Source organism: Anopheles moucheti, chromosome 2, assembly GCF_943734755.1.
Source record: "Anopheles moucheti chromosome 2, idAnoMoucSN_F20_07, whole genome shotgun sequence".
Classification (NCBI taxonomy): domain Eukaryota; kingdom Metazoa; phylum Arthropoda; class Insecta; order Diptera; family Culicidae; genus Anopheles; species Anopheles moucheti.
Window position 1 is genome coordinate 91,455,355 of NC_069140.1, and position 17,012 is coordinate 91,472,366.

The 17,012-nt window shown below is 43.0% G+C and overlaps 5 protein-coding genes across 6 annotated transcripts; 2 read left to right on the forward strand and 3 right to left on the reverse strand.

Moving 5' to 3' along the window:
• Nucleotides 1-1,870: 1,870 nt before the first annotated feature.
• On the forward strand, nt 1,871-2,568 carry LOC128298146 (protein anon-73B1). The gene is made up of 2 exons (XM_053033888.1): nt 1,871-2,098; nt 2,170-2,568. The coding sequence occupies exons 1-2, from the start codon at nt 1,934-1,936 to the stop codon at nt 2,272-2,274; spliced, it is 270 nt and encodes an 89-aa protein (XP_052889848.1). The 5' UTR covers nt 1,871-1,933; the 3' UTR covers nt 2,275-2,568.
• A 69-nt stretch (nt 2,569-2,637) lies between these two features.
• Nucleotides 2,638-8,712, reverse strand: LOC128309775 (uncharacterized). Its single transcript, XM_053046244.1, has 3 exons — nt 7,710-8,712; nt 6,582-6,654; nt 2,638-4,591 (listed from the first exon to the last, which is right to left on the reverse strand). Exons 1-3 carry the CDS (start codon nt 7,767-7,769, stop codon nt 2,856-2,858), a joined length of 1,869 nt encoding a protein of 622 aa, XP_052902204.1. The 5' UTR covers nt 7,770-8,712; the 3' UTR covers nt 2,638-2,855.
• Nucleotides 8,713-9,423: 711 nt separating this feature from the next.
• Nucleotides 9,424-13,660, reverse strand: LOC128310250 (uncharacterized). Of its 2 annotated transcripts, XR_008288872.1 has the most exons (7): nt 13,372-13,660; nt 12,195-12,546; nt 11,818-12,105; nt 11,121-11,639; nt 10,809-11,050; nt 10,285-10,743; nt 9,424-10,166 (listed from the first exon to the last, which is right to left on the reverse strand). XR_008288872.1 is itself a non-coding variant. In XM_053046842.1 (6 exons), exons 2-6 carry the CDS (start codon nt 12,480-12,482, stop codon nt 10,392-10,394), a joined length of 1,689 nt encoding a protein of 562 aa, XP_052902802.1. In that variant the 5' UTR covers nt 12,483-12,546; nt 13,372-13,660; the 3' UTR covers nt 9,424-10,391. The 2 variants fall into 2 exon arrangements, 1 of the variants encoding a protein (XP_052902802.1); XM_053046842.1 differs by having other exon boundaries at nt 9,424-10,743.
• A 434-nt stretch (nt 13,661-14,094) lies between these two features.
• Nucleotides 14,095-15,640, forward strand: LOC128309626 (zinc finger MYND domain-containing protein 10 homolog). Its single transcript, XM_053046064.1, has 3 exons — nt 14,095-14,189; nt 14,276-15,499; nt 15,583-15,640. The coding sequence occupies exons 1-3, from the start codon at nt 14,095-14,097 to the stop codon at nt 15,638-15,640; spliced, it is 1,377 nt and encodes a 458-aa protein (XP_052902024.1).
• Nucleotides 15,641-15,676: 36 nt separating this feature from the next.
• LOC128309627 (40S ribosomal protein S12) lies at nt 15,677-16,918 on the reverse strand. The gene is made up of 4 exons (XM_053046066.1): nt 16,808-16,918; nt 16,454-16,473; nt 15,981-16,314; nt 15,677-15,859 (listed from the first exon to the last, which is right to left on the reverse strand). The coding sequence occupies exons 2-4, from the start codon at nt 16,468-16,470 to the stop codon at nt 15,797-15,799; spliced, it is 414 nt and encodes a 137-aa protein (XP_052902026.1). The 5' UTR covers nt 16,471-16,473; nt 16,808-16,918; the 3' UTR covers nt 15,677-15,796.
• Between the last annotated feature and the right edge of the window lie 94 nt (nt 16,919-17,012).

Sequence of the window (17,012 nt, forward strand, 5' to 3'; positions counted from 1 at the left end):
GCATATATTTATATGATAAATATGGACAAAGAGCAAAATCAAGAAAGTCTCACGTGTTCATCACATGTTGTATATAGGTACGTTATTGTAGAAAGCATTACAAGCAGAGTTTTTAGAGAAAGTTCCAATACCGGCCAAGAACCAAGAGCTTCTTCAGATTCTTAAAAAGTGTTGGGAGCATCAGTTCTTCAAAGATCATCAATTTATCGACGTCAGAGCGGATTGTCATATAAGAGATCAAACCCAGCTATGGAAGCCCATGCGACATAACGAATTCTCTGGGAAGCTAGTGCGGTTGTTAAGGGCCACTTAGAATTGAGTGCAGTGCAACTTTATTAATCATAGAAGATTAATGCGTCGAAGTTAAAGTGTGTGCTTGTTGGATAGTGATCTGTCCGTGATAAGGTATGCGTTTTAAACACAGTATCAGTTGACGCGGTCGTGTTCTGCTACCTTGGTGCGATCGTAACTTTGGACAACAATTTAAGCAACAAATTTGAGAGGCACATTTTTATGAAGAATAGTGATAATTATTAACATTACGAACCCCTACGATCCCAAGACACTCTGAGACATGAGAAAAGGAAAGGTAATGAAACTACGCTTAAACTTTTTATTGACAAATTATACAACAATACAATGACCATTTGGCCCAAATCAAACGATCTAAAATATCTTAAAAAGTAATGCATTTCACGCAAACATGAGTTTCTTTCCCCACAATCTTGTGTGAAGCACAGAAATCTATATATAAACGCTTGTATGCACTAAGGAAAACCATGACGCCACTACTTGCATCACAATTTCTCAATTTTTCATATCTTACTCAAACGCCATCTACGATTTTTTCTATCGATTTACTTCTCCGGTAACAATCGGCGAAGTTTCGTAGAAGCCTATTTCGTTCAAGTTGATGCTTTAGGCGTTGAACAGAGAAGAAGAGAGAGTTCTAATGATTACGATATGATTTTATTCATATGCTATGGTAATACTAGGTATGCAATACTACACTGACAGATTGTGTCGGTTAAAACATCATTCCCGGCTTGCAAACTTGCAAAAATTGTGACAATAGAAATACTAAACACAATATTCCATCAGAATACTGTTCCGCAACATGCAGGCTAGACATTTTTAAATCGGCGAAAGAATCCAATGACGAGTATCGCAATGGCAATAGCTAGCGAATATTACGGAAGTGAAAACAAGCCTAACATCTATTCTAGGATAATTTAGAGCTTCTAGATAATTTAGAGCATCTAGAGCTAGGATAATTGGCTAAAATATACAAAATTATTAAAAAAAACTGGGGGCGAAAACACCGTTGAAGTATTCGAATACATGAATATGTTGAAGTAATAGGAAACATTGAAGTTTGAGCACGAGGCCTACCCATGCAACACCGGGCCTATTGGTAGCGGCGCCGGTGTTCACAAGACAGGACCAATATAAATCTCATCCGGACCCAATCTCCATATGCAGGAATGACTAGAAATGGTAGGGCTAGACCTCCTGAGGATGTCTTGCCGGTAAAGCAGAAGTTTGAGTACACTGCATAATGCTCTTGCATAGCCGTGTAACCGGGTCGATATAGCTAGTGTGTTCGATTGTTATATTTTTTCAAATTTTCAAACATCCTCAAACAAACAAATTTTCGATTTGTTACATTCCTATCTACATGAAAGATTTCCAGAAAAAACGAAATTTTTTTCAAATAAAATCAAATAAAATGATTTTTATTTTAGAAATTGTCTATTTTTTGTCGGATGTAAAAAATGGGCAGTGTTGCCAGTTGATCAAACTGTCAAAAAGGAGCCTATGCACGTTTTGCTACATGGGAATCAATTTTCGATAAACAAAACGCAACAAAACAAATCGATATTGATTAAAATAACAGTGAAAGCTTCTGTGTCTGCAATATCGCTAAAGTAAAATGAGTGCTACATTAGTGAATATAGCTGAGGAGGATTTTTTCGGAACGGTCATACGGTATGGTTTGTACGTTGGAGCGATTTTTCAAATGGTTTGCCTAGCAGCCTGCATCGTCCTGCCTGATTCTTCCGGTGCAAATGGTGACCCGGGAAGCTGGTCGCCGAAAGTAAGACATTCTGTTCAATACCTATATGAAAGCTTGCCTCTTAATGCGAGACGTGCTTTTCTTTCCTTCAGAACAATGACAGTGAAGATTCGAGCTCGGAACATTCATCACCACAAAACACTCCTAGAAGACCATACCATCGTAGCCGTAAGCAGGACAAGAAGAAGCGTCGTTAAAGCTTCGCCGATTTGGCAAAGAAGTTATTAGCAAGAATTCAGCTTCGACAACATTCCTATGCTGGCCCTGCATCGTGTGAGATGTTTTGTTTTTTAACTTCCTATGGTTATTGTAGAGAACAGCTTTTGGTAACTTCAACTGATCAACTTTACAAAACAAGATCTCTCAGTGTGTACTTAATGATGTGCTAGAAATTGCTACTCTTACCATTCTAGAAACCCACTAGCAAACGGGGCTAAATGTAATATTGTATTTATTGTGAACACATTAAACATTGTACTTCAACTATGTAAGACGAACCTCCTTTTTGAATTTCTTTCCGATTTCGAACGAAAAACGAGACACATCCATGGTTAGGCGTAATAGTCTAACATTTATATTTCAAAAACAATTTGTTTCGCACCGTTTACACAAAACATTGATCCCTTGGGGTGACATCGTACTCCCGTGCTCGACGAGTACGCTAGATAACAGGAAAAAAAACGTATATGAAAAAAGAGAAACAAAATCAACATTTTACTAGTTATGCTATGCGGTTGTCTTTACGCTACACAGGAACTTGCAAAACACGGCTCATCGCTTAAGTTAGCTTCGAGTGGATCTCGTTCTGGGCGCACTTCATGACCGCGAGTGCACCTTTCGCGATCAGGTTATGGGCAAGATCGTAACCCAACTTCTCGCACCGTTCGAACACTTCACGCTGGATGTACGCATGCCGGTGCATCCCGCAGAACAGATGTTCACTGTCGTCCATTAGCTTCGGTTCGACAATCTGACGCTGGTCAAGATTTTCGTTGTAGTCAAGCACCTTAGCCGAAGCCAGGAACGGACATTTATCGGCCAACGGTTGTACACCAGCATCCTTTGGAACCGGGTTCTTCCCATTGGCCCCATTTTGGGTGTCTCCATTTTTGTCATGTTCCTGCTGTTTGTTACCGGTAACCGGACATACCAAACCAACGGCAATGCTTCCCCCTAAATCCACCTTCTCTTCAGTACTAACAAACGGACAATCACCCATCACTTCTTGGCCGACGGGAAAGCGTGCGCTTGGACATAGGGGTTCCGTTCCGGTCGTACTTTTAACGTCATCATTTCCAATTTTGCCAATATTAAACGTGGCATCCTTCGGCTCATTACCATTGCGATCCGATCCTTTCGTTCCCGTTACCATTTTCGTTAGCTCGGACGAATAAGGACACTTCTTAAACAATTCGCCATGAATGTCGATGAACTTGGTCAGATCCATACGAGCTCCTCCGGCTTTGGAGCAACCGGGTATCAGAATTTCGTTATCACGAATGATTTCCGGACTCTTCTTGCGCTGTTGATGATCGGACTCGATCGTACTTTCACGGTCTCCTTCTACCGGACTGGACAAGCTCGCCTGTCTACGCTTTTTCGCACGATGCTTGGCATCATCGCCGTCTTCCACACCCGGAATAACATTTTCGTCCTCGAAATTCGGTCGACTTTCGGCCAGTTCAAGAGTGCAATCGCCATTAGTTCGAATTTCAGTTTTCCCGTCCAAACTCCAGACAGCACCCTCTACCACTAGCTGGAATGTTTCATCATCATCTTCCACACCGTCCTGCGAGGCACGCTTTCGTCCCGGTTCTTGCTGGTCCCTATCCGCACCACCATTTCTCCAGCGACGTTTCAGATCCGTCCGTACCGCTACCGGAGCGCTACATCCCCCGCCGAGTGTCTTCAGAAAGCTTCTCTCCGTCAGTATCCTGCATTGCGTCTCCAGATGACACAACTTCCCCAGCATAGTCAGTATGTAGTCATCGTTCGATCGGCACTCGACGGCAAGTGCTCCCTGCCCGACCGCGTACAAAATTTCGTGCGGTTCAATTATCTGATCGATACGTTTGTTCCAACCCATCCGCACGAGACCGGCCTGGGCGAGAATGATACCCGCAAACTTGGATGTATCGGCATCGAGCTTTGCCAGCCGGGTGTTTAAGTTCCCCCGAATATCGCACACCGACAGATGGGTGTAGTAACGGGCCAGTTGTGCCGATCGTCTGAGAGACGATGTGCCGACGATCGAACCATGGGGCAGCGTGGCTAACGTGCAGCCACGGTGACGTTCGTTCAGCACCAGTGCATCCCGTGCATCTTCGCGCTCCAGTACGGCCCCGATCGCCATACCCAACGGCAGTGAAGTAGGCAAATCCTTCAGCGAGTGTACTACAAAGTCAACGCCACCTGTCCGCAACGCATCCTCAAGGTCCTTCGTGAAGAGGGACTTTTCGCCGATTTTTGGCAGTGATTTGTTCAGCACTCGATCACCAACCGTTGTCATTGTATCTGTGGAAGAAAATTAAGGTAGAGAACTGATTAAAACTGCATCACATATAGGCACACGAAATGCAAAAAAGATGATTGTGCAATAGTCAATACTCGTGTATCAGCATCAACTACAGTCGTTATCACACGATTATGGTTTAAAAACATCTCTACACTGATTTTGCAATAATTTTAATTAATATGCCTTTTTTGTTTCCTCGTCCGTAAAGACTTATCTGCACTGGAAAGGAATGCAGCTGCAAAGGTGCAATGCTTTGGGACTAGGTTAGGACCTTTGGTCGTTTTGTTGAACGATAGATAAAGTAACTCTTGGCAATACCTGTTGCACAACAAGCGCCTGTGCCGCTTGATTGCAGCTTATAATGATTAAAACATGTGCCCAACGTTCGACCGGTGCTATCGTAAATTGGGCAAGAAGATCAGTTGTTTGTGAGTAAAAATAATAAACATGTAGCATAAAGCATGTACAGAAATTGCACAGGTCAGTTACGGGCTTATCTAAAGCTAACCTTCACGATGGTTAGCAAGGTCAGACATTTCGCATAAAAATTATTTTTAAAAAAACAATCCTTCTGAAGTTGTTTATTTGCAAAGAAACACGAATCTGAAGACAGTAGAATAGTGCCAAGCTTGAACTATAAATAAGGTGAATAAGAATATCGCATCCACTGTTCTCCAACATTTTGGGGCCGGTGTATTGGTACCGGCACCATTATTATTCGGTCTAACATCCCATACGGAGCAAACAAATAATTATTCAAAAGTATTCAGATATTCGGCACTTCTTGCCTTCAACGACAAAATTAGTATTTTGAACCGTTTAAACACCTAAAGGTTAAGGCTTTTGTACCAAACGACTGGTCTCAAACGCCTTATTCTATATATTACAGAATACTATTAAGAAAAAGAATATTTATAGAGTATTAGTTCAATTTTTGGGATGAAATTAAAAATTTACTATCCTGAATGTTCCTTTGAATGTACAATAAATCTACATGCAAATTTAGCCGTAAAATATATTCATAGACCCAATTTTTGGCAATTTTTATCACAAAAACATCAAAAGTAAGCGAACGGATCGCCCCTTGCCTGTTGAACCAAAGTCACCAAGACGTTACCAAGCCATAAAATGCTCAAGGTCAATCGAAAAACAACGAAAAACAGCCACATAAACTTAAAAGTCTCTCTAAAATACCGGTTTACACGGTCCTTTTGCTTGTGTAATTAGAAAAGAATGAAAAAAAGAACTTCAAACGTTTCTCCTTTCGCTTTGCATAATTTTTTCTCACGAGACTGACGTAACAAATGGCCCGTCAAAATGGGTGTCCACCACCTGTGCGCCACTCCACAAACATCATTACTCAAATCTGTTCGCCTGTGTCAACGATTACGGACCAATGCTGAGCTGGTGATCGTACAGATCGCAGGCGAAACCCGATCATTAAAATCTAACGCAATGCTTCGGACACTAAGATCTGTTGAGATCCGCAAGAGGACAACACGTGTTTCGTGTACAGACAAAACGTGCTATTCAGCTAGATCTTCGTGAACAATGTTCGTGTGTTTGAATTGCAAATACGAATGCTTGATCAATCGAATTCATTGCGATTGGGGCTTTCCGTTCCGTGCCCGATATGAAGCATCGTTTGAGGTGAATCTTATCGGCACACGTAAAACCCGAAACTTATCAAACTTATGGCATGAAGATGCGCGGTATCACTCGTATGTACGGGTGAACGCGCGCGAGGCACAAACATTCGCGTCCTGCATGACTAGCCGGTTTTGTTCGCACGGAAGGCTGTGTGGTGGTGATCGTCGGCCCTAATAGATATCAATCGCCTTATGATGACTTTCAACAAATTGCTTCATGTACAGCGCCGTGCTTAACTGATATACTGAGCGGATTATTTTAAAAAGTTAACAACAAAAAGCATAATTTATTAAAAATATTTCTATTTAAAAATTCGAACTAGTGGTAGGCAATACTTACGAATTTCATACACCACATCCGGATTGAGCTTCTGGAGCAGAGAGATTACATACTTCGTTTGTGTGAGAGCCAGCTATAATAGAAGAATTTATGAGTTAACTTTCATTCTTGTTCCGACTTACACATGTAGGGTTAAGTAAAACTTATTAACTTTGGAATTCTCTAATGACAGCATAATGGATGTATGCAGTCGAACAGGCAGATCGATTAGTTCCCTACGTCTTCTACCCAAAAAGTACATCGTTAAACCCCATTCCACCCGCAGAAAAAAAACCCTGGCTGGTGTCAAATGTCAGCTTTGAAATTCTAATTGCCTCGTAACTCGGCTATCGGGGCTGGATGGATAATTGTCTCGACGTAGCAGTTGTCGTGCCATTAATGATCGACGGGTATAAGTAATGCTTTTGGTTGGTCCCTTGTACGGCTGATTGCTAGCGGCTAGCGGACAATATTCGGTGCCACCAAAATACCATAAATTGAAGAAATTGATATGGGTTACTCGCTATAAAATTCGTGTTTTCGCAAATTAAATTGCCTTTAGATAAGGCGCGTTACGTAACAAAATCATCTTTAATTTCAAAAATAAAACAATAGTTCAACGTTGCTTTTCCGTACAGCAGCAAGGCGTCCATAAAATGCGTCATGTTTGAGTGAGCATTTGGAAAGCACCAAGATGAAAAAAGCAGACAAATTAAACCGACTATGCGACGGGGGGCAGTGTAAATAACACTTTCCATCTTTTGTGAACCCATGCCGGCTTTAACGACCAACAGACGGAGAAAACGCACTTCACACTTGTATCAATATTGTTCCCCCCTTTTTTGCTGTGATTGTTTGAAACTTGATGAATTTCTTTTTGGGGTTTCCAGTGTCAAAAAATTGGACAGCTATATCCAAGAAGCCATACGCATAGGAAATCGAAAGAAAAAAAAATGGAAAACCCACCAAGCAGGCGTGGAAAAAATGAATTAGAACCGGTACAGGTCTTATCGTGTGCAGAGAACAATAAACAACCGTAACAGTTAGGTAAACGGCACCCTGCTAGTTTATACCTTAAATAAACAAAAAGCTTTAACATTGTGTGCAGCAGCAAACATTTTAATTATACCATTTGTTACTTGAACTTACCTCACTTTTCCGCGATCCGACACGGATCGTTTTATTCGCTCGTTCTTGATCGGCACTCATGTTGCGATTATTTCTGATTATTGCACAATTTGGGACGTCTTGAAACACACGTTTTCTTACTAGGCGTTTCCTAATATTTGCTTTTGCTTTAATAATTCTTCGTTAAATTCGTCGCCAATCAACCTTTGACCAAACTTAAGCCGAAAGGTACATATCCTTACGCTGGTGAACGTGTTTCGCACCACCGGGGCAGTTTAAGGGTTGTGTAATGGCACATGTATATTGGAGCAGTCTTAGGTCACCGGGTAATGGTTGTTAGCGACTGCTGGCCAAAGCGTACCGCGTGTAAAAGCAGGTCGCCTGCGATCATAAAAGAGCTGAGCACGAGATGTAACTCCACGAGACGTTGACGGTGAAAGTATTACTGAACGTGGCTGGGGCTCGTAGTAGGACCCATTCGTTTGTCGCAAGTAGTGAATTAACCTTAAGTAGATGGTTCACGCTGGTCCCACACGGAACGCGGGTTCGTCGTCTACGTCTTGGAAGACTGTACCGAGACAGGCAGTTCGGTTGGGCGTTTCACTCACTGATGCTGCATCCCCAAAACCATCCGGTTTGAGATACGTTTCATCACTAACATAAGAGTACCGTTGTACCGCACTGGGAAACCTTCGGTACCGTTAGATAGTGGCTGGTTGATATTATGCACCACTCGGGACGTACAATCCTAGCCCCGTTTGCACTTCTACCTTATCAATAGCACATCATTGGGAAGCAATAGCACCTTCATACATTTGCGCTAAAAAACAAACACTTTTTACACTAAAATAACGGTAGCACACGTTGAAAACAGGCAGGGGAGTTGTGCGAAGTATTTCACCGAGTGCCTGGTGTTTACATAATGCAAGGTTTCGACCCTCCAATTCGCGAACTGCTCCACGATCGGTCTCATGAATGAATGTGACTGAGCAGCAAGTAGGCAACCATTCGGATACGTTTAGCTGCGTGGCCTGGGGACCGAGTCAACCGTACAAATTCCACGAGGGCCACACACAAAACTCCCTTTTTGTGTGAGAGACGAAAGGGACGAGTTGAGCGAGAAAAAAGGCAAAATATTACGTTATTTTGTACGGAAGCTAGAGAGGGAATTTGTGGGTGGGGGCAAAGGGACAACCAAGATAGCTGCAGCATAGATGCGCGCCTACTGACGTTTCGATGATTTTGACGTTTCACAGCTGATGTATTTGTTTACATTTTTTTTCCGCTGCTCCTTTGTGAAAATGGGTCGGAAAGTCTCTATTTTATATAAAAACTCAAACTATTCTGCAGCAATAACTAGTACATAAAGGGAAAATGTTATACAACATTGTTTTCTTTAGCATGAAGAGCGGTTCTATGCAAATGTTCATTGAATTCTCTACACATCTTGGTCTCGTATTTGAATTTTCTGTTGAATGAGGAAAAAATGAAACTCCCAGGATCCTATTCTATCACCAAAAGTCTGCGCCAAGGAGACAAATCCTGATTTACGGACATTTCAAGTCGTCAAAAATTTCAGTTATCTTCGGCAAAAGATCAACTACAGTTTGAGGAAACTTCTCTATTCCGGTAGACACACACGCCTCTGCCACATGGACTTTGTCCATGGTTAGTCCGAGTCCGCTTTGTTCGAGTGGTTAAATAAATCATTTGAAAAGCGATTTACAATTTGAACTCTCAAATCCTGGTCGGAAAAATAACATCCATTGCAATATAAATGTTTCTTTCCGCTTTATTCATGTATCACTTTCTTATAAGACACTATTCACAGCTATATCAATAAGTAACATTACATTTGTAAGAAATACTTAAAATGGTCAAAGTGTTGTTATTATTGTCTACCTTATGTAAATTGCTCATAGACTGTGATAATTTTAATTATTTCGCACTACGAAACAATCAGAATATAAAAAAAAACAAACGCGTCTCACAAACGCACAAAACATTCATGTGGATTCTAATAACATTATTAAATAACTTTTCTGAATGTATTGCACCTAACTAATAGGTACCGGTTCCAATATCTAGACACTGCCGTGAAGGAGTACACAAACCGTAAAGCATTATCATCCCTCGATTGTATGCCCTCAAAGCTAAATAGTGCCGATGTAAGTACACATTTTCGAACAAAAATAAAATGATATGCGTCCTACCAAAAAAAACGGAAAAGGTTTACCATTCCCATTCATTATTATGTAAAAATAACCAACACGAATAACACATATTAAAATAACAACCGTAAGTTAGTGTGTGTGGCGATAGATCAAAAGCAGTCTCCTTGGCTCAATGCTCTTTGTCCTGTTATATCACTGTCTTTTTTGTTTTCCTTCGAAAATCGATGCCAACGGTTTGAAATCTGATTATTAAGTTATGTGCCACGTTGCTGCTCTTTTTTAACAGTTGATCGGTAGCATAAGCCTGCATATGAATAGGGATAACGTAATAAACACACGTTTTAAAACTGTAAGTACAGCAACGATCTCTCATACTCCATCTAACGCCCGACAAACGTCAGATAGTCTTCTTGCTAGCCTACCTTGAAATCTGTGAAATCTGATTTCACCCCGAAATTAAATTGGGTGAAAAGGACCAGTTGTTTCCAAGTTACTTTCGGCTTCTAAGCAACGCCACCAGCAGGACCGATTACGTGGATGAGTTGTTATAATTTTGTCGGCCACCAAGTTCGAGCAGGTAGCGATCGGGATGATCCATCCAGTCGGCAGCCGTCATCTTGACCGTTCGCTGCCGTTCCGCTTCCTTCACCTGCCACTTCTTAATATCCAGCTGAACGTCGCGTTGCTGCTGATTGCCGCATCCCCACACCTCAATCGAAAGGATTTTGTGATGCAGCGAACGATATTCAAGCCGCTCGAAGTGCTCGTCCACGATCAGGATCGGTTTACGCGGATCGGAACCAGCACGAAGGCCCTTCGGATAACCCCGAATGTGCGTATTCAGGTAGAGGCTTTTCGGTTTCTTTTCCAGCATTTGAAATCTGTGTGAGTAAACGAAAAAAAAAGCATTAGGCAGTGCTGGAAAAATGCAATCATTGGCACATACTTCGGCAGCAACTGTAAACAGCAGCTTCCTTCGTCACCAATGTACAGATGCGTTTCGCGCCATTCGTTCGGATTTGCCACACAGAACAGCAGGTCGTCCTCGCACCGGAACAGGATCAGGTTCGGTCCACGGTAGCCAAGCACGTGGTGCAAAAATCTATTCGTGCCCGCACCATCCAGTCTCGAATCGTACAGTGACGTCCAGTGCGAGGGTACGAGCGACAAAAGTTTCGCCAAGAAAATCTACATTAAAACAAATAACGAATTCAGGCTCAATATAGCTACGTCGGCTGGATCTTCTCAATGAACCTACGTGCGAAGTTAAGTTGGCCGAATTTGGATTAATCGGTGCCGGCACGGATTGCGGTTTGCTGTACAGGGGTGGAAGTGATCCCGCTAGCAGCCAAGCCTCCGAAAGCGGTAGTAGCGGTTGCTGATTTTTCAGACGCTCACGTTCTTCCGGCGTAAGTGGTTTACCTGGTTCACGTGACATACTTGCACTGCCCATTCCGCCACCTGTGCCTACGACACCTCCACCAAGATCCTTTCCGAATGGATTCGTTTTCTCGAGAATAGGAGTTTGCAGCTCCAGTCCGTAGCTTGCTTCGCCTGCGTTAATGGCACTGATCGACACGACAGTTTCACTGTTGCTCACCATACTGTTGTCGATGATTGTCCGATGGGAGGTGCTAAGCGCGTGCACGCAGTATTTGTGAATAGGCGGTACCAGCCGGGGTACATTGTTTTCCAGCCAGCGGCAAATATAACCCGGACTGAGTGATTCCTTCGAGAAGAAACACGACTGCACAACGGAATCGAGCGTTCGATTAAGCTGCAATGGAGTTAAGGAAACCGTTTAATTAAAGCAAAATAAATCAAAAATATAAATGATCGAAAAGTTTCGATATTATACCGATAGTTCATCATCCTCTATCTAAGCAGCGTGTAATAGGTAAAACGTGTGTTACCAGGACAACAAGATATTTGTTACCGAACAATTTGTCACTTACCAACCGACAAGTTTGTGGTCCATCCGAGTAGTGTGCCATCGCGAGATTGTAACAGGTGCGTAGCAGGTTTTTCAAATTTTCCGGCTTTATCAGCTCGCTCTCGTTCAGATCACCAAACATGCGCACATAGTTTTCCAAAATGATCGAATCATCGAGCAGAGCAAGAAACCGTTCACACTGCTGCCGAAAAGCAACCAAACCAAGGTGTTCTGTTTTAGCGTGGCTCATAAAGCGTAGGTAGCGAAATAATTTCAATCCAAGATCGGGATACTTTGGAAGCACGTACCGCTAATGGATAAATGCGGGACAATGTGGAGAATTATTAGTTTTAGAAAGAAAAGATAATATTGAAAGTGCGCCGCGTTTCACAAACCTACCGCAAATATATCTCCCGTAACGCCGTGAATTCCGTGCTGTTCTTCACATTTTTTCGCCAATATACGACCGAGCTTATCGACTGGTTGGAACTGTGTCTGGGCACGGTCCTGTATGTCTGCACCGCTCGCAGTACGCGTCATGCCGCGTGCTGTTGGGCCAGGTGCAGCAACATTGCCACCGTTCGGCTGTTTCGATTGTTCATTAGCACCACCACCATTTGCTTTGGTCTTTGAAGGACTGTTTGAACCGGATCCCTTTCCGTTGCTATTGCTGTGTGTATTACCCATGTTTCGGCACTCACTAAATTGCCTCTAGCGAATTATTGGTACACGATATTGTTGTAGTATAATTCTGGAATTAAATAATGATATTGCACATAAATTCTAATTCTAGCATCTAACAACCAAGGCCACGAAAAGGCAAATATAAGGTACGGTATGGTTTCGGAATCGGAAAACCAGTTTGCCTTGAAAACCGGTCACACAGATGAAGGGATCTGTATCTATCGTGTTCAATTATCGTCTTGCTTTGGCTACTAGGACAAACGAATGACGTGATACCTAATCAGGTGTGAAGTGAACAAACATAATTGCGTGAAACAGTGAGTGATATGCGAAATATTGGGAGGGGAGTTTTACACAGTAGCGTTCCGTTCTTCCGTTCCAGATTTGTGCACAAGAACGATGGCCTGATTGGGGTTTGCGGTCTACTCGATGCAAAGATCAACACCACACTCCATATGTCCATGAAAATTAGAGTTTCTCGGGTAGAGCAGAGTGGAATTAAATGTCATTACATTTATGGCACTATTTTCTTAACGAATCCCTATCTATCACTCACCCTACCACCTGAGTTCATTTGCTTTATCAATATCGCACAACGAATGGGCCCTATTTTACGTTTCATTCATCGCTGCTGATGATTTCTTTGTTGCTGATAAGTAGGATTGCTGATCAGCAATCCGAACGGTATGGACTCCCGCTTCCAAACAGTAGCGCAGTAATTTCAAGAGACAATCTCGTGTCTTCCGATCAGATAATTGGAACCACTCATCGTCTACTACTAGCGCATCATCTGTTTTTGGATTTTATTACTTAACCTGCGGTGTGTACTGTAGAATCACACAATCCTCATTATTTGCGCGCTTTAATTAGTGTTTGTTTTTGGCATACGTACTTATTAACAGAGATGCCCACCCACTTGTTGCACACTATTGCAATGATCAGGCTGCAGCAACGTCCACGGATGGATCACGGTTCCGATGGTTGACGAGGAAGTTCCGCGTATCTGGCACGGGCTAGCTACATACAACGGGCAACGATGCTGTAGGTTCGCGTCGAAAGATCGTCTAGTTACAGGGTGCATGCGATAAGGCGATCATTCTAAACCTGCTTGCACGATAACACAACACACACGCATGAAATGCACCTTTTTGCACCTTAGCGCAATGCACTTTTCGCGAAACTACGCTGTTTGCAGAGTTTTGTTGGAATTTTTCCCCGAGCTGTTTTGTTTTGACAGCAGCTGTGAGTGTTCGTATTGGAGCTACAGTGCTTGCTTAAGAACTTAAGCGCTCCGGATGGCAAATGGAAACTGCATGCAAAAAATACTATGAACAGATACATACGCACGTGGGGATTTTTAAATTTTTATCAGAGGTACCGGATGGAGTGGAATTCACCTACCAATCAAATAAGAACATTAAAATAATGATCTTTTGTTTTATTCCTATAAAGCACGATCATTGACGCATGTTCCGGCACTGCAATGCACTTCAGCATTCATATCAAGTCTGTCATTGCACATTATTTCATCGGTTGCTAGGTAACGATTTAAAACAGTCCGATTAGTATTCGCCTGGCTGAAGAGGATTTTTGATTACATCCCAGAAAAATAACGATGCCATCGTATGGTCGTGCAGTTTTCCCGGAAGAAATAGATCCATTTGTTCAAAGCATTCGTCCCTACGATATTGCTGATATAGGAAGCAAAGGGTGAGTGAATTTTTAAAATAGAAAATCCTGTTCCATCGATATTTAAACATTGACGTCACGCTTCTGCCATACTTTGCGTTCTTTAGTTGGATAGAGCAAAATGAAGTGTTGCAAAAACTATGCCAACAGGCTTTCATCGATGCGTCCAACAAACAGGAGGAAATTGTAAAGGATCGATTAATACTGGAAGGTAAAATACCGGTTCTCATACACGAGATGTACAGCGTCCAGATATGGCGTACGGAAGTTTTACCGCGCCTGTTAGCGCTGAAGGAGCCCGATGTCACCTTCGTGCTTTACAGTGTAATATACCACGAAGCTAACATTTGTTCGTTGTTGGAGACCGTACTGTACCATCGTGCCAGCTGTGAAGCGCTCGATAGCAGTGTTCTCGATTTAATAGATTATTGCGCTCAAGCAATTGGTCGATTGATAGGCTTGTTAGCCAACGGGTACAACGATCGTGAAGATGATCCCCCGGCGAACGAACTATTGAAGGAATCCACAACGGATGAAATCATACGAATGGGACGCGGAATGGACTTTCGTATTGGAATCAAATGTCTCGGTGTTGTGTCGTATCTCGTTGAAGGGTTAGAATTGTTGCCACTCAGTGCCGCGACCCGTCTCGTACGTGTTCACGATTTTCCCTGCTTGATTGCGGAAATTCTACACGCCAAACCGTGGCTGCGCCGTAATCGCGAAGGTATATTTGAAAAATATCGTAACGCCAGCTGGCTGCCGGCACACGGAAACGCGGTGCTTAAGGTGACCGAAACCGAAGCCCAAACATGGTTCTGTCTGTATCGATTGTTATTTAACGGCGAGCTTATGAGGGATTACGAAATTAATGGTTACAGGCATCGAGAAATTGGCAAATGCGTTGGTTTACTGAACGAGCAGTTGTTAGATCAATTGCCAGCATTGATTCCCTTGAAGCAACATCTCTGTACAATGCAGCTGACGAAAGAAAATGTATCAACAGCAACTACGTCTACGGCGCTTCTGCTGGAAGAATTGCCTGAAGTGCGAGAACAGCTTCTACGAACAGCACGCCGAATTGGGTGGGAGGAAATCGTGGCAAAGCAACGTAAAATTTTCATTGACCTCGGGGATCATGATGTAATTGAAATGGCTATGCGTATTACTAACGTGTACAATATTGATCTACTGGAGAAGTATACGGAGCAGGAGGAAAAGTACAGCAAACAAAGCGAAGCAGACCAATCCGGAACGAAGGTGTGTGGCAACTGTGGAGCATCCGCGGCAAAGAAATGCTCCGGATGTTTGCTAGTATTCTACTGCACACGGTAAGTTGCTTCATGACCAGCGGAACTTAATTCAATACGTGTCTGCAATAAATTCCATTTTTCTTTTTGCTCTTTCAAAATAGTGACTGTCAACTGGAACACTGGCCCTATCACAAAGAACTCTGTAGTCAGCTGAAATAAAAAAAAATGGATAGGCGGACGATTCTCGATCAGCAACGCACAGAGTAGAACATGTCGTTTGTGTGTTTGTTTTTAGTTTTTATCGGGAAACACCTTGGTTTATGTGTGTTCTTCTTACACATTCACAATAACTCATAATGCACGGAAACTGTGTGTTTAGCTTGTCTGCCGAAGGTGCTCCTTGATGACATCGAGGGCTGGAGTTTCCTCGCCGAAATCCTGTAACAAAGTAAAAGTTGGGTGTAAGTTATGGAGTAGGTACGTAAATCACATATTCCAATTCCACAAAGCGGAAAACCAATATCCTATTGGCGGGTTAGTCCAAGAAAGAATCACTCACCTTCAGCACGACGCAGGAGGCGCCGCAAATCTTTCGGGGCTTGCCTTCCTTGTCAATCTTGCACAGACCGGACCATTCGCCAAGCTTCTTATTGGAATCCACGCGGATCAGTGGAATCTGGTGCTCGTTGCACAGAGCCGTGATCAGCTTTTTGTACTGCGGCTCATCGCAGCTTTCTGCCAAAATGCACAACACGGCCTGACGTTTGTCCAGCGCCTTGCACGCTTCGTGGATACCGTGCACCAGTCCGTCGGCGATCAGCGACTTCTTCAACACCTCCTGGAGGGCGGTATTGACATCCATGGAGCCATCGATGGGTGCACTCGGGGCCTCACTAATAATGGAAACAAATGCATTAATTGTTCGCACATATTCCGCATGGTGTCACAGCAATGTCGAGCCTGCAGAACAATGCAGGTTGTAGAGCTGAGGAAAGCCGAACAACTAGTGATGTCAACAAACCAGATACTTACACTTCGACGTCGGACATTGTCTAGCGAACGAAAAGTTGACCATGGAAGCGAAAAGAAATAGAGTATAGTTAGTTGCAGATCTTAAGTTTACCATGTGAAAGAGAAGCTCGCAGCTCAGACATCAAAACATCTTCCGTTCATTGACAATTAACCAGAGCGCCACCGGGCGACTCAGCTGAACGTTGCATATCCTTCAACACACAACTGTACCGTCGGCGGAAGACAAATTTACTCTGTTTATGGTCGACTGATCGCCGCTCTATGCCATTTGCATACGTTCAAACAATAATCAAACGTTCCGGATTTTGTTTCGATGCCATTCGTTGCAAACTTCCGATATTTCTTTACACTTACGGCAATTTATTTGCTAAGCGACACGAAATGTGTTTCACTATCGAAGCCTACGATTGACGGAAAAGAGCGAAAAAGACAGCAAACTGCCGGAGATCGCCGAGCGGAAGTTGATGGTGACTGTCAGCTGTCAGATGGTACAGCTAACGTCAGGTGCAACTAGCGAAAATTATCACGTGTCGTATATATTCAAGCAAGGGTAGCGGAT